The 14674-nt window shown below is 21.3% G+C and overlaps 4 protein-coding genes across 4 annotated transcripts; 1 reads left to right on the top strand and 3 right to left on the bottom strand. All coding sequences in view use genetic code 6, as the record gives it.

Moving 5' to 3' along the window:
• Positions 1-252: 252 nt before the first annotated feature.
• On the bottom strand, positions 253-3834 carry TTHERM_001100468 (transmembrane protein, putative; the record flags this gene model as incomplete). The annotated part of the gene is made up of 10 exons (XM_012799859.1): positions 253-433; positions 688-777; positions 1025-1114; positions 1363-1452; positions 1706-1795; positions 2053-2142; positions 2396-2485; positions 2731-2793; positions 3584-3633; positions 3691-3834. 10 exons carry the CDS (start codon positions 3832-3834, stop codon positions 253-255), a joined length of 978 nt encoding a protein of 325 aa, XP_012655313.1.
• A 958-nt stretch (positions 3835-4792) lies between these two features.
• Positions 4793-7309, top strand: TTHERM_01100450 (Serine/Threonine kinase domain protein; the record flags this gene model as incomplete). The annotated part of the gene is made up of 2 exons (XM_001030300.1): positions 4793-5439; positions 5890-7309. The coding sequence occupies 2 exons, from the start codon at positions 4793-4795 to the stop codon at positions 7307-7309; spliced, it is 2067 nt and encodes a 688-aa protein (XP_001030300.1).
• A 774-nt stretch (positions 7310-8083) lies between these two features.
• Positions 8084-10085, bottom strand: TTHERM_01100440 (hypothetical protein; the record flags this gene model as incomplete). Its single annotated transcript, XM_001030299.1, has 6 exons — positions 8084-8404; positions 8460-8624; positions 8690-8804; positions 8860-8967; positions 9357-9526; positions 9594-10085. The coding sequence occupies 6 exons, from the start codon at positions 10083-10085 to the stop codon at positions 8084-8086; spliced, it is 1371 nt and encodes a 456-aa protein (XP_001030299.1).
• Positions 10086-10954: 869 nt separating this feature from the next.
• On the bottom strand, positions 10955-14641 carry TTHERM_01100430 (transmembrane protein, putative; the record flags this gene model as incomplete). Its single annotated transcript, XM_001030298.3, has 6 exons — positions 10955-12699; positions 13031-13702; positions 13834-13936; positions 13987-14067; positions 14128-14247; positions 14300-14641. The coding sequence occupies 6 exons, from the start codon at positions 14639-14641 to the stop codon at positions 10955-10957; spliced, it is 3063 nt and encodes a 1020-aa protein (XP_001030298.3).
• Positions 14642-14674: the final 33 nt, after the last annotated feature.

The raw sequence follows: 14674 nt of genomic DNA, 5'->3' as shown, positions 1-14674 counted from the left end.
AACAAAATTAAAATAATTGTTTATTTCATTTTGAAATTGATTAAAACTATTGAATTTATGAGAAAAAACAGTTACTTCTAATTATAATTAATCTTTGATAGCTTATTATGTATATTTATATTGTGTTTATTTATTTAAAAAATAAGCAGTATACATACATGTTTTATTTTTATAGCACTTTGATAATTTTTAAATATTTTTTTTTTCTTAATTCTTGTAAAAAAAAGACTCTGAGAAAAAATTAAACAAACTTCAAAAATTCATAAAGAAATATACAAACTAATAAATAATAAATAATAAATAAATAAAACAAATAAATAAATTTATAAATTTAATCTTTATGTTTAATTTTAAGAAACATTTCTGAGTGTATAAATACATGTATTTATATGCGAGTATATTATTATTATTATTATCATCAATTTAATTGCCACTTTTTAAATATTGAAGAAAAATATATCATTAAATAGTAAATTAGAAGGAAAAAAATTAAGAAAAAATATGAAATAATAAGATTAATTAATTTATAATAAAAGCAAAAGTTAAAAATAAAATGATAAGCTAAATTAGCAAAGAAAGAACAAAAAAAAAGCAAGCTAAAAAGAAAAACAAAAAAGAGCTTAATTGTTTTTAATTAGTTTTTATAATTTAAAATATCACAATCCAAAACAAATAAACTATTTTTACTGAAGAAAAAGTGTTAAATTTGAGAGATTAATGTTATTTGCTAAACCAAAACCTAAGCCTGATGCACCTTTATCACGAATATAATTTTCACTTTTTAAATATTGAAGAAAAAATAAGTTAATTAGAAGGAGAAAATGAAGAAAAAATATGAAATAATAAGATTAATTAATTAATAATAAAAGCAAATGTTGAAAATAAAATGATGAGCTAAATTAACAAATAAAGAACAAAAAAAAAGCGAGCACAATAAAAAGAAAAACAAAAAAGGGCTTTATTGTTTTTAATTAGTTTTTATAATTTAAAATATCACAATCTAAAACAAATAGACTGTTTTTACTGAAGATAAAGTGTCAAATTTGAGAGATTAATGCAATTTGCTAAACCAGAAGCTAAGCCAGTTGCACCTTTGTCTCTAATACTATTGCGACTTTTTAAATAAAAGAAAAAATATATCATTAAATAGTTAATTAGAAGGAAAAAATGAAGAAAAAATATGAAATAATAAGATTAATTAATTAATAATAAAAGCAAAAGTTGAAAATAAAATGATGAGCTAAATTAACAAATAAGGAACAAAAAAAAAGCAAGCACAATAAAAAGAAAAACAAAAAAGGGCTTTATTGTTTTTAATTAGTTTTAAAATATCATAATCTAAAAAAAATAAACTGTTTTTACTGAAGAAAAAGTGTCAAATTTGAGAGATTAATGCAATTTGCTAAACCAGAAGCTAAGCCAGTTGCACCTTAGTCACGAATTTAATTGCGTCTTTTTAAATAAAATAAAAAATATATCATTAAATAGTTAATTAGAAGGAAAAAATGAAGAAAAAATATGAAATAAAAAGATTAATTAATTAATAATAAAAGCAAAAGTTGAAAATAAAACGATGAGCTAAATTAATAAAGAAAGAACAAAAAAAAAGCAAGCACAATAAAAAAAAGAAAAAAGAGTTTTATTGTTTTTAATTAGTTTTTATAATTTAAAATATCACAATCTAAAACAAATAAACTGTTTTTACTAAAGATCAAGTGTCAAATTTGACAGATTAATACAATTTGCTAGAGCAGAACCTAAGCCTGATGCACCTTCATCACGAATTATATTGTTACTTTTTAAATATTGAAGAAAAAATATATTTTTAAATAGTTAATTAGAAGGAAAAAATGAAGAAAAAATATTAAATAATAAGATTTAATTATTTCATAATAAAAGGAAAAGTTGAAAATAAAATTATGAGCTAGATTAAAAAAGAAAGAACAAAAAAAAAGAAAGCACAATAAAAAAAAAGAAAAAAGAGTTTTATTGTTTTTAATTAGTTTTTATAATTTAAAATATCGCAATCTAAAACTAATAAACTGTTTTTACCTAAGATCAAGCGTCAAATTTGAGAGATTAATGCAATTTGCTAAAGCAGAACCTAAGTCTGATGCACCCATTGCACCAAGTTAATTACTACTTTTTATTTATTGAAGAAAAAATATATCATTTAATAGTTAATTAGAAAGAAAAAATGAAGAAAAAAAATGTGATAATAAGTTTTTTAATAGTAAATGCAAAAGTGAAATATAAAATGATGAGCTAAATTAACAAAGAAAAAACAAAAAAAAAGCAAGCACAATAAAAACAAAAAGAAAAAAGAGCTTTATTGTTTTTAATTAGTTTTTATAATTTAAAATATCACAATCCAAAACAAATAAACTGTTTTTACTAAAGTCCAAGTGTCGGATTTTAGAGATTAAAGAAATTTACTAAATCATAACCTAAGTCTAATGTAAAATTATTACCAATTTAATAGCCACTTTTTAAATATTCAAGAAAAAATATATCATTAAATAGTTAATTAGAAGGAAAAAATGAAGAAAAAATATGAAATAATAAGATTAATTAATTAATAATTATAGGAAAAGTTGAAAATAAAATGATGAGCTAAATTAACAAAGAAATGACAAAAAAAAGCAAGAAAACGAAAAAAGAGCTTTATTGTTTTTAATTAGTTTTTTTATTTAAAAATATCACAATCCAAAACAAATAAACTGTTTTTACTCTATACAAAGTTCCGATAAATCAGAACCAAAGCATGATACAACTTCAAATTCACTTTTGTAACTTTTTTAATATTGAAGAATAAATATATCATTAAATAGAGTAAGTTGCCATACAAACTTACAAAAAGCAAGTTTTATATACCATTTTTACATTTTATAAAATTACAATTTTAAATATTTTTTATGGATTTTTTTCCTCTAGGTTTTCCAAATTTATTTTTTTTTCAAAAAAAAATGATATGTTATAAGAATATACCAAATATATTATTTCAAATTTTACATTTTATCAATTTACAGCTTTCTAAAACTCAAAAATAAAGCTGCTTTAAGATAATTAAGCTTTATTTATTATGTTATTATGATATATTACATTTCGCCTTTTATAAATTAAATAGGCATTTTACTCTAATTAATTAGGAGGAAAAAATGAAGAAAAAATATGAAATAATAAGATTAATTAATAATTAATAAAATTAACAAAGAAAAGAATGAAAAAATAAGAAATCATAATAAAAAGAAAAAGCAAAAGAAATAAAATCAATTAAAAGATCTTTAATGTTTTAAATTAACTTTTATAATTAAAAATATTATAATGCAAAAAAAATAAACTGTTTTTATTAATTGTAAGTTTTAATAGCAAAATACAAAGAATAAATATCAAATAATAAATAATTAAAAATTGAAATGTAAATTAAGTTAAAATAGCTAAAAAATTTTTGTTTTTGTAAAAATCAATAAATAAATAATGATGATAATTTCTTTTATAAAAATTATCTATTTAATTAAATTGAAAATTAAATGTACAAAAAATATTAGTAATAATAAAAATAATATTTTTTAATTAAATATACTTCAGATCAATATTGAGAACTTAATGAGATAAAAGTGAAGAGCTTAAAAACTATTTTTATTAATATATATAAATTTAAAGGATATTAATAAAAAAATTAATAATTACTTCTTCCAAATTATCATATTTTTTAATCTATTATATCATTTATTTTTTTTTCAAAAATATTTAATAGCAATTTATGAAATTTAATTAATTAATTAATAATAAATGGATAAAAAGTACAAATAAATATAATAATTAATTAATCATCAAATATTAATTAATATATTTGGTTTTATGATGAGATATCACAGTAAAATTAATTTAACATTCACTATTTAAATTTACTATTTGTATTTAAAACATACACTTAAAAATATATAGTAGTAATTAGAGATGGCCATTTATTCATTTAGTCATATTTGAAAAAAATCTAGTAGTTAATTAATGCTCTTAAATATTATAAAAATAATGTTTATAAGTTGATTTTACTGTTTTAGCTCTGTAATTTTAGGAATATTTATCATATCTTTAATTATAGCAAGATGCCATACAAAAATTTAATGGCCTGCAGGCCACTTATTATGAAATATATTTTTTATTTGTTAATTTGTTAAAAAAATATGATTTTTATTTATATTATATAATAGAATTATAATTAATTTATAATTTAATTTATTATAATTTAAAAATAATTTATTTTTTTACTTTTAAAATTTTTAATTAAATTTGAGTACTACCAACCTTATCCTCTCCCCTCCTTGAATTGTTGAATTGGACATTTTACCACTTTTTTTAATTATTTGTTTATAAAAAGAAAACAAAATGTCGTTATTTAAATAAGATCTTCTTAAAGTATTACATTTATTATTAATTAAAAAAGTTTGATATGGAAGGTTTCTCAATAAGATTGATTATCTATCTATCAATCAATCTTTCCATTCATTAGCAGGAATAGATATAATTTGAATAGAAATTTCCGAATTATTCTTAAAATAGAAGGAGAGTTAATAATTTCAGTGAAGAGTTTAGAAATAGATTCAATAGAGAAAGAGAGTTAATGTCAGCAATCAAATTTGCTTGATTGAAAATATAAATAATCTCCATGGTCTAATATTTATATTGATTAATTTACATATAATTAAAAATCAAAAAGTAAAACAATTAATTAATTGATCTAATCAGAAACAGTATTTTTTAATCTGATTATAACAAATTATATAAGAAAATGAAGCGCGAAGAATAAGATCGAAAATCTGAGTTTATAACTCTTTTATAAAAACAGGAAAATGGTGTTTAAAATGGTGTATAAAATAATCAAGAATAAACTGAAAAGAAAAGTAAGCCAATAAGAAAAGTCAAAGTGAAAGCACTTAAAGGTTCATCATACGTGATCTCTTTAGAAGATACTGATATAGTTGGAGAAGGCTCATTTGGCAAAGTAGTTAGAGCCTACGATATTAAAAACCAAAATGAAGACTTGGTAGCTAAGATAATACCTTTAGATGATCAATAGAAATACGAATCAATGTAAATGGAGCTCAAAGTGTTGTGCAAATTACCATAGCATGTCAATTTAGTGAACTATAAAAAGATTAAAATGTCTTCGTAAAATAAGTAATACTTTATCATGGACTACTGCAATGGTGGTACTCTTACCTAATACCTTAAAAACCAAAAAAAGATATCAGAAAATGAAATTCTCGAGTTTTTGCAGCAATTTTGCAGAGGCTATAGAGTTCTTTACAAAGAAGGCATTATTCATAGAGATATCAAACCAGACAACATTTTAATACATAATAGGATTTTTAAAATCGCTGATTTTGGTCTAGCAAAGATAGTTGATACTTTATAGGTTTAAAACATCTCTACAAGGTAATTACGATTTTATTTATTTTTTATTGGATATTCTTGCTTTTTAGCTATAAAGAAAGATTCATAAATATTTATGATTAAGAAATCTAATATTGCTCCATATAATTTGCTTCATTGATTTTTTTAGGCTTTATATGAATTTCTGATCTGTTTTTTTTAATTGACAAATAAAATCAATCAATTATTTCTGTTGAAAATCTTTGGATTGTTAAAAAGGAATGAATATATTTAATAATTATTTCACAGTAAAACCATTCAAACTGAATCAATAGCAAAATAATCATTTATTTGTTAAAATACAAAATAATCAATTTAAAATATGAATGAACTGCTTACCATTTTATAATAAGATTTTTAAAATTTAACATTTTAGAAAATACTTTTTTGATTGAAATTTAATTTAAATATTAATTAGAAATAATTTTATTTACTTTTAATTTAATATTAAAGAGGTACTCCACTTTATATTGCTCCTGAACTTGTGAAGAAAGAAAAAGCTTCTTCTAAGGTAGATATGTGGTCTCTAGGAGTCATATTATTCAGAATGTTGTTTAAGGGTTAGTATCCTTTTTTAGATCCTTTGATAAAGTATGATGTTCCAACAGCTTTAAAGCATATTTAATAGAAGAAACTGATAATTCCTTCAAATCCTTAAAGATCTCCTGAAATTATTGATTTAGTGAAGAGAATGCTAGAAAAAGATGAGTCTAAGAGAATTAGTTGGGAAGAGCTTTTTAGCCATAATTTGATAGCTTTTTCTTTAAATGAAGAGGAAAATGAAAATTTATACGATGATCTTTCTGAAGAAAGTAGTTTAAAGGCAGGAAAATAATTATTGAAGAGCTCAGTGTTTATTAAAAAGATGGAAGTCATTAGATAATCCAAGATTTAGATCACTCATCTTAGTGATAAAAAACCTTAATAAAAAAAGAATTCCTTTGACCAACCTCAGAATAATAAATACTCAACTGATATGGAAAGTAGTTCTAGTTAGGAAGATGAAATAAAAGAAAATAGCTAGCAACAAAAAGAAAAAAAAGATGACAAGTTTAACATGGAGCAGATTAACATGAAAACAATGTAAACATTAATCAGACACAGCTAAAAGAGATTGAAAACTAACTTAGCAATTAATAAAATAGAAGATATCCTTTTAAATTTTAGAGAAAAAGTCCTCTTTTTAGATGTAATTTGTCTAAGAATGATGGTTATGAATAAGCTTGTTGAAAGGTAGCTCAAGCAAAAGCAAATAAAGCAAAGCAATTCTCCTAAATAAAATTAAAATAATATTGAAAATGCAGATAAAAGCGATAAATTATTAGAATAATATTTCACTCATTCTTAACAAGGAATATTTTTACTCTTAGAGATGGCATAGATCTTTAATAAATAGCTTTAAAATTTCAAGCCAGAACAATGCCCAGATATTCTCAAGGAAGAATGGAATGATTTCTTAATGTCTGATAACTAGCTAAACTTATCAAAATTATTAAAGCAAGACAAGGGCTGTTTGAATGAGTTTGCTAAATAATATATCTAAGAAAACGAATAAACTTATTTTGACAAGAAAGAATACCATTCTTTTATTAGCTAGCTTAATATGGAGAGATTGTTAGAGGAAATCCATGTTAATTTCTAAGAATTGCTCAAACTGTTCCCAAAAATCTACGAACAGATGGGCGATTATAAAAAAGGATTGCTTATCCTCTTTACTTATTTATTTGAAGCTTACTCCCTTAACTCTGATCATTGCGTTTTTCATGATTTTAAAAGATTCTAAGATTATTGGGCATATTACGAAGATATTGAATAAAACCGCAGTGAAATGGATCTCTATACTCAACTTGTTGAAAACATAAATAATATTTGAAATATAATAAGTCAACTTACTGAAATAGAATAACGACTTAACAAATTTTATCATAAATTTATATACAACTTTTAATAATACTAAAAAATATTTACTAAATTTTTATTAAAATTAATCTAATCTATATATATATTTACATTCTTCCCTTACATGACTTATTCTAATTTTGAAAAAATTCTGAAATCCTAAATTAAAAATAAATATTTTTTTATTTACTTATTTACAAAATAAATTAATTCACACACATGCTTTAATACGAAATTTTAATTTATTCTGTTTTCGTAAAAAAATCTTATTGAAATATATATCATTTTTTAGACAATAAAGTGTATTTTAATTAAAAAAGTAAATGCTTGATTATATTAAAAAATATTTAGCATATTACCTCAATAATAAAAACTAAAGAGAAAAGAGGTATAGATATAATTCTCTTTTGTAGGCATTTTTAAAAATCTTCATTTGGTAAAAAATTCCTCATTAATAAAAAGAGGATTTATGGTGTTTGCTTTGATTATTTTTATATATTTTTACATAAGATTCAATGAGTTATATATTAATTTATATGTTTGTTTGTTTGTTTTTAATTTAATTTGATAAAAATAATCTCAAAAGATATTGAAAATTAATTTAAATATGCTGAATTAATTATTAATTTTCTAATTTTTAGAAACTCGTTATAAACAAACACAAAAGACTTAAGTAATTAGCTTGCTAACTAACTAATTTACTAAATCATTGACATAGATTTTGTAACAATTTATTTACATTTTTTGATCAGAAAGTGAATTTTTCTAAAAATTTCTTTTGAATATTCTTTAAATTGTGGTCGTTTTCAGGCCACTTAGATAAAGATTCTTTAAGCTTATTTTATAATTCTTCCTTTTTGTTAGTTTTACAATCTTTAAGGATGCTAGCAAAACCGGCAAATATTTCAATATATTTATTTAAAACAGAGATTTTCTTCTTTTATATTTCACTTTATGAGTCGAAAACAGAGATTAAATTGGATATACTGGCAACAAAATCAGCAGAATCCTTCTTAATTAATTCTTAAACTTATGAATTTCTAATTGTGTAGTTTAATATACTAAGAATCTATATTAAATTAAAATTGGTTAATAATAATATTTTTTTCAAAATGCTTATTTACAAATTATCTATTTTTATCCTTTGCACCACCGTCTTTATTGAGAAGGGCATATTTTAACAAGCTAGGAAGTAACTTAAAAGCGATTTCTTGAGAATTTCTAATTATTTCTTTATAAAATTCTTCGCTGTAACTAATTTCTTTCTTTAATGCTGATTTTTCAAGTGCCTATAAAATTTAAAAGATTTTATTCAATTATAAATAAATAAATTTTTTTATTTATTATTGTTTACTTTTTCAATGGTTGATACCAAAACAGAAATATCTCCTAAATTCATTTGTAATCTAATTTTAAACAAACTTATGGCTGCAAAAGTTAAAGCAGAGTTGATGCTCTTCTTAGGTTGTCTAATAATTATTTCAAAATTCATAAGAAAATATGACAATAAATAACTTTATTTACTTAGCTAAAACTTTAACGACTTCAGTGAAGCATTCTTCTATGTTATCTCTATATTCAGGAAGCATTTTAACGTGTCTTTCGAAAAACTTTCTTACGATTTGGCAAATCCTAATTAAAATATTCAATAATTAATTATTTAAAAGCATTAAAATTTCTAATCTAAGCATTGCAAAAAAGATATCAATCCTTTCTCAAATATACTTCTTATCAAATTGATCAATTAAATAGTTTTTAAAAGCTAATAAAATTTATATAAAATGGAATATCTATAAGCAAGCATTTTAACTTTGTAATTAATATCCTTCTTTTAGCTGAAAAACAAATCAATTTATAAGAAATGATACTCATTGTTTTATTAAAAATAACAAGATATATCTTTTTATTTTTATAAAGCAATTCCATTTTTATTATAATATTTGTATGTGTTGATTTAATTATTTCAACCATGACTGATATTGTTTAAATTAGCCTATATAATTAATTTATTTATTTATTACTTTTCAACAAAAGATTGCTTTTCCTTATCGTTAGCGTTATCCTTGACTGTTTAGAACAATTGAGCAAGAGATTGGATAAATATTTGAGGGTTCTTTGTTTTTTTAATAAAAATTTCAAGCATGTCGAGGACTCTGAACTTGAATTCAGTGACCTTTCTTTCCTTTTCTTTCTGTTTTGATAATAAATTGATGATTTTAATATAATTTTATACTTTGTTGATTTTAAAAATTATTTACTTTGCTCTTCTTGGTTGAAGATTTTTTCATTTGAGCTAAATTACCAAGCATTTCGTTTTGATTTTCGAGAGCTTCTTGATCAAAAAGTTCTTCATCTTCGATTTCAATGTCGCTGCTATCTTCATCATCACTTTGTTCTTTCTCCTTTTATTTTTTAATCTTTTAGTCCTTTTATTTCTTGTTATCTTGCTTTGAGACAGCCTACTTGTTGTTATCTTTTTTGTTTTATAGCTTAGCCTTTTGATCTTGTTTTTATTTTGAAATCTTCTTTTAGCCAACCTTTTCTACGGAAGCTTATTTTTTAATTTATTGTTATGGCTTCTCTTCTACATTAGATTCTACTTCATCTTAGAACCCCTCTTCTTTATGCTTCAACTCAGCCATCTTCTTCTATTTATTGGCAAAGTTCTTATTATCCTTTTTTTAGGATTTTTATTTCTAGTTGAAAATACGCTACTTTTTATGCTATTTGTTGGGATTTATTGGAGCCATTTTTAGATTCAGGTTTTATTGAATTAATAATAGATAGTATCTTTGATAATTTATTCAAATAATATTGATAAAAAATTAATTTAATTTAATTACTTTTTTTGGCCTTTTCTATTTTTCGTATTTTTTAATCAAATCATATTTAACTTTCATTCATTCATTTGCACATTTCTTGTGAAGTTAAAACAAATATCTAATAGTTATGCTAAAACTTCTATTAATCAACCACCTTAAAAGGCATTCATTTATTAATTATTCTACTAACTAAATAACTAAATAAATAATTTTTCATTTATTTGTTAAATGCATTGAATTTGAAAAATAATAAGAATATCTAAATATTTATTTATTTATTTTATATCTTTGCATTAAATATTTGCACATTTTTTATTTATTTATTTTATCTAATTTTACATGCAATATCTTCAAGTTACTTCTACTGAAATATGAAAATGCATGAGTATTTATTTAATTTATTTTATTTTTTAGTAATTAATTTAATTTAATTTTATCATTTCATATTAAAATAAATATTTTCAAATTCAGAATATTATTTTATTTAATTAATTAAAACTAAGACAAAAATATGCAAATAAAAATATATTAATAATTATTCTTTTATTTTCCATTTAGATTTACTTAATTAATAATAAAATATTTATTTTATAACTTTTTCATTTAATTTTAGATTATTTTGATTTTTTAAATTAAATTAAAATAGGATTAATTTTTATGGATTTTTGTTTTTTATTAATTCTAAAAAATTACATTTGTGATAGATTTACTTTTATTTACATTAAAGTATAAACATTAATTAAATTATAATAAACACAATTAATATTTTTTATTTACAATTTATAATTTGTTAATAATCAGTTTACATTGGAAAATTTATTTAAAAGTGCAAGTTTAGCTTAAATAGATTGGATATAATGTTGATCAAGTTGTTATTTTTGTTCTAAATATTCGTCATTGTTGAATTGGTTTTTGTTGTTTCTTAAAATACTTTCTATTTGTGATGCTTTTTTATCTATGTTTTTTGTTTTTATAATTACTTTGTTTAGTTGTTCTTCTTTGCTCAGTTTTTAGTTGTTGATGTCTTTTTACCAATCATTGATTTTATTGTTATTGTTAGAATGAACTAAATAGTTTGCATATTTTATTTTTTCTTGAATGATAGGACTCACTGGATTACTTTAAGCAATTAAATTTTTAGAGTGTTTTTAAGGAGTTTCTTAAGCAGTCTCAAGTGGAGTAATTATCTTTTTCTTATTTATTTACTTTCGTGAATACTGCAAATAACTATTTCCTAACTTCCTCATCTCTAATTCTTGAAGATAATCAATTACTTTTTAGTCATCTTCACCATAAATATTAAAATTCTCAAATGAGCTTTTTTCGTTTGAATTGTTTATATTTAATTTTGTTGATTTTTAATTATCAATTTTATTATAGGCTAGATATTATTCTTTTTATTTGGTTGAATTCATTTTTTCAGGAGTAAGATTTTAGTTATTATTCATAATATGAATTAAAAAATGTTCACCTTTTTAGTCATAATTAAATTAATTTTATTTGCTTGAAATTTACTTTAAAGGAGTTTGCTACTTTTTTGAAATGTTTTTATTATCAAACAATTTTGAATTGTGAAATTCTTTTTAGAATAATTAAGAATCTGTTTAAATATTAACAAGAGAGTCAACAGATTAGTTTTATTTATTTTTTGAATGATTATCTACATAGTATTATTTTATATTTTAATTAGATTTGTTTGTGTTTTACTACTTTTTTAACTTTTCATTGCTTACTTTTAAAAAATCATTTTTTTAGTTTTAACTTAATTCATTTCTATTGATTTAATCTTGTTTATTCTAAATATTCTATTTATGACTTAAATCAACTGAATATTGTTAATTTCTTACAGACTGTTTCTTGCTAGTTCTGATTGTTTCAATAGAATTTTATGATTGAATTTATCTGTGGCTTTACTTTAAGTCTATAGGAGCTAAATTATTTTATCTTTTTAAAATCTACATGTTTGCAATATCATCTCGAGAGGATTGTTTAATTGACCTTGGATTCAAAATTTGGTTATTATTTACAATAATATTGGGTTAGTTGTTATTCATTTAATTAGATGAGAGTTATTTATTCGTTTAAGTGTTTTGAATATTATATCTTTTATTATAAGTATTTGTAGAAGCACTTCTAATTTTATCTTTCTAATTTGGCTTATTGTTTTATTAGTTATTTTTATCAAACATGTAAGATTCTTTACTTTCAATAAAATCAACAGATTTATTGAATTATACTGAATTTTGATTGGTGTGAGTTTCATATGAAGAATTTAAATTACTTTCTAAAGCAGTTTGATCAATATTTTAATTTTACTTTATCACCTTCCACTATCTAAATTTCTTTTCATTCTGAAACTTATTGATTTATTCCCTCTATTAATTCAATTCTATTTACTTTTAGTAGTTTATCTTTGGAGCATACATTTCTCTAACCATATTTGAATATATTTTCTCTTTTTGTACATTTCGTTTTGGAGTCACATTTGAAGAGTTACTTTCAATATTGTAACTCCTATCATCATCATTACTATTTTTACTGTCTATATAAATAATGTAATTAAATATTTAATTATCAAATTAACTACCCAATCATTATTAATTCTCTACAACATCTAAAATAAATTTGACAATTAAATCATGAATTTCTATTTAATATAAACTGTAAGTTCTCATTAATTCACTCCAAATTATATTAACCCCCAATATTAAAAAAAAATTTAAAAATATCATCTGGTATTTATTCTTAAAGAAAGATGTTGATTTAATAAATAAAGATAGGTGGTATATAAGATTTAAGATTTCTTTAAAGTTTAATATGAAGTTTAAGATAATAAAAGAATGTTTAATTTTAAAAATATTTAGATTTTTTACCTTAATTTTTAATGGAAATATGCTAGCTTTTATTGACAGAGTGTGAAATATATTTTGATGATTTAGCTTTTTAGTAAGAATTTTGGCTTTATTAATGATTACTTTGATTTAAAAGTAGATTTTATCTTTCGATAGGTTTTCTTTGTTCTTTTATTTGTTAAAGTATTACTACTTCTTAAACTTTATGATACAATTTTTCTCTTTCTTCAAATTCTTCTTCCATTTGTGTATAAAGAGGTTTTTGTTGCTAATATTCTTTATAAAATTCTTTAAATTATCTATCACTTTCTCTTCTTTTTGCTTGTCTTTCTTTCAATTATATGTTATGTTTTTCTAATTTCTTTTTAAACTCTTCCCTTTTTTCCTCTCTTATTTTTTATAGTTTTTCAAGTTCTTCGAATTCAGTTTGCTTTTAAATTAATTCCTACTTTTACTTTCTTTTATTTATTCTCTCAAGTCTCTGCTGCTTTTCTTCATGAAGTTTATTTATAAATTTGAAAACTTCATTTTGTTTCTATGGGCTATTTTCTACATATATCTTTCTACTTTGTTGATTTCTATGCTCTTGTTTAGACTGTTGACTGTGTGAAACATTATCATTTAATACTTAACTTGATTCTAACGTAATTCTTTTTTCAGATTTTCCATTTAAGCATTAGATATCAATTTAAGCTTTTGTTTATTGTGTTAATAAGTTAATAAATTAATTATTTATATCTTTGATAGATATCAAGATAAATTAATTGATCATAAAATCATTTTAAATAAAAATATTTTGAAAATAAACCTTTGAATAAATATACTTTAGAAAATAGAATGACTTATTTTGTGTTTTTCAATTGACTTTTCTGGGCTTTTATCTTAAATATATTAGTCTCCGAACATATCTTTCTTATTGATAGCTAGCTAATATTAATTTTTTTAACATAAGCAATTTTAAAGAAAATCAATAATACTTTCTTTTCACATTTGAGAAATCCATTCATTAATTCTGATAATATTCTATCTTCCCTTTCGCAAACATAATCAGTAACTTCCTTTTATTTTAAGTATTTATTTACTTTAAAAAAACACAATTTTGCAAAGACAATATTTACTTCTTTTATATTTTGTGATGCTATAAACTAATTATAAAGGTTTGTCAAATATTACTGATCGTTGCAGATATATGCCCAATAAGCTCTATCCTCTCTTTCTTTTTTTACTCTTTAAATTTGCTAAATATTTTTGGTATACTTTAAAGGAGCAAAGATTGTTGTATTTATTTACTTCTATATTTTTTTTAGACAAACTTTATTTGCTTTTCATTAATAGCTACTAAATTATCTGTTTTTATACATATTCAACAGATAATTCCTATTATTATTCTTCTTTTTCATAATCATATGATGCATATTCAGTTGTCTTCTACACAGGATCTTAATTTTTTGAATTGAAGTTTAGCTACAAATCCTAAATATGTTCACTTTCATTGTTGTTTACTAGTTAACTCTTTATTAAATTGCTCATTGTAAATATAAAAAATAGGTTGAATAAATTAATAAATTTACAAATTTCAATAATATCTAAAAAACAAACAACACTTTTAACCAATTAATTAAATTCATTCATAAATTCGAATAAAACAAATATTTACTAAATAAA

Source organism: Tetrahymena thermophila (genome assembly GCF_000189635.1).
Source record: "Tetrahymena thermophila SB210 genomic scaffold scf_8254418, whole genome shotgun sequence".
Lineage (NCBI taxonomy): Eukaryota > Ciliophora > Oligohymenophorea > Hymenostomatida > Tetrahymenidae > Tetrahymena > Tetrahymena thermophila.
This window is presented reverse-complemented; position numbering and strand designations above follow the sequence as displayed.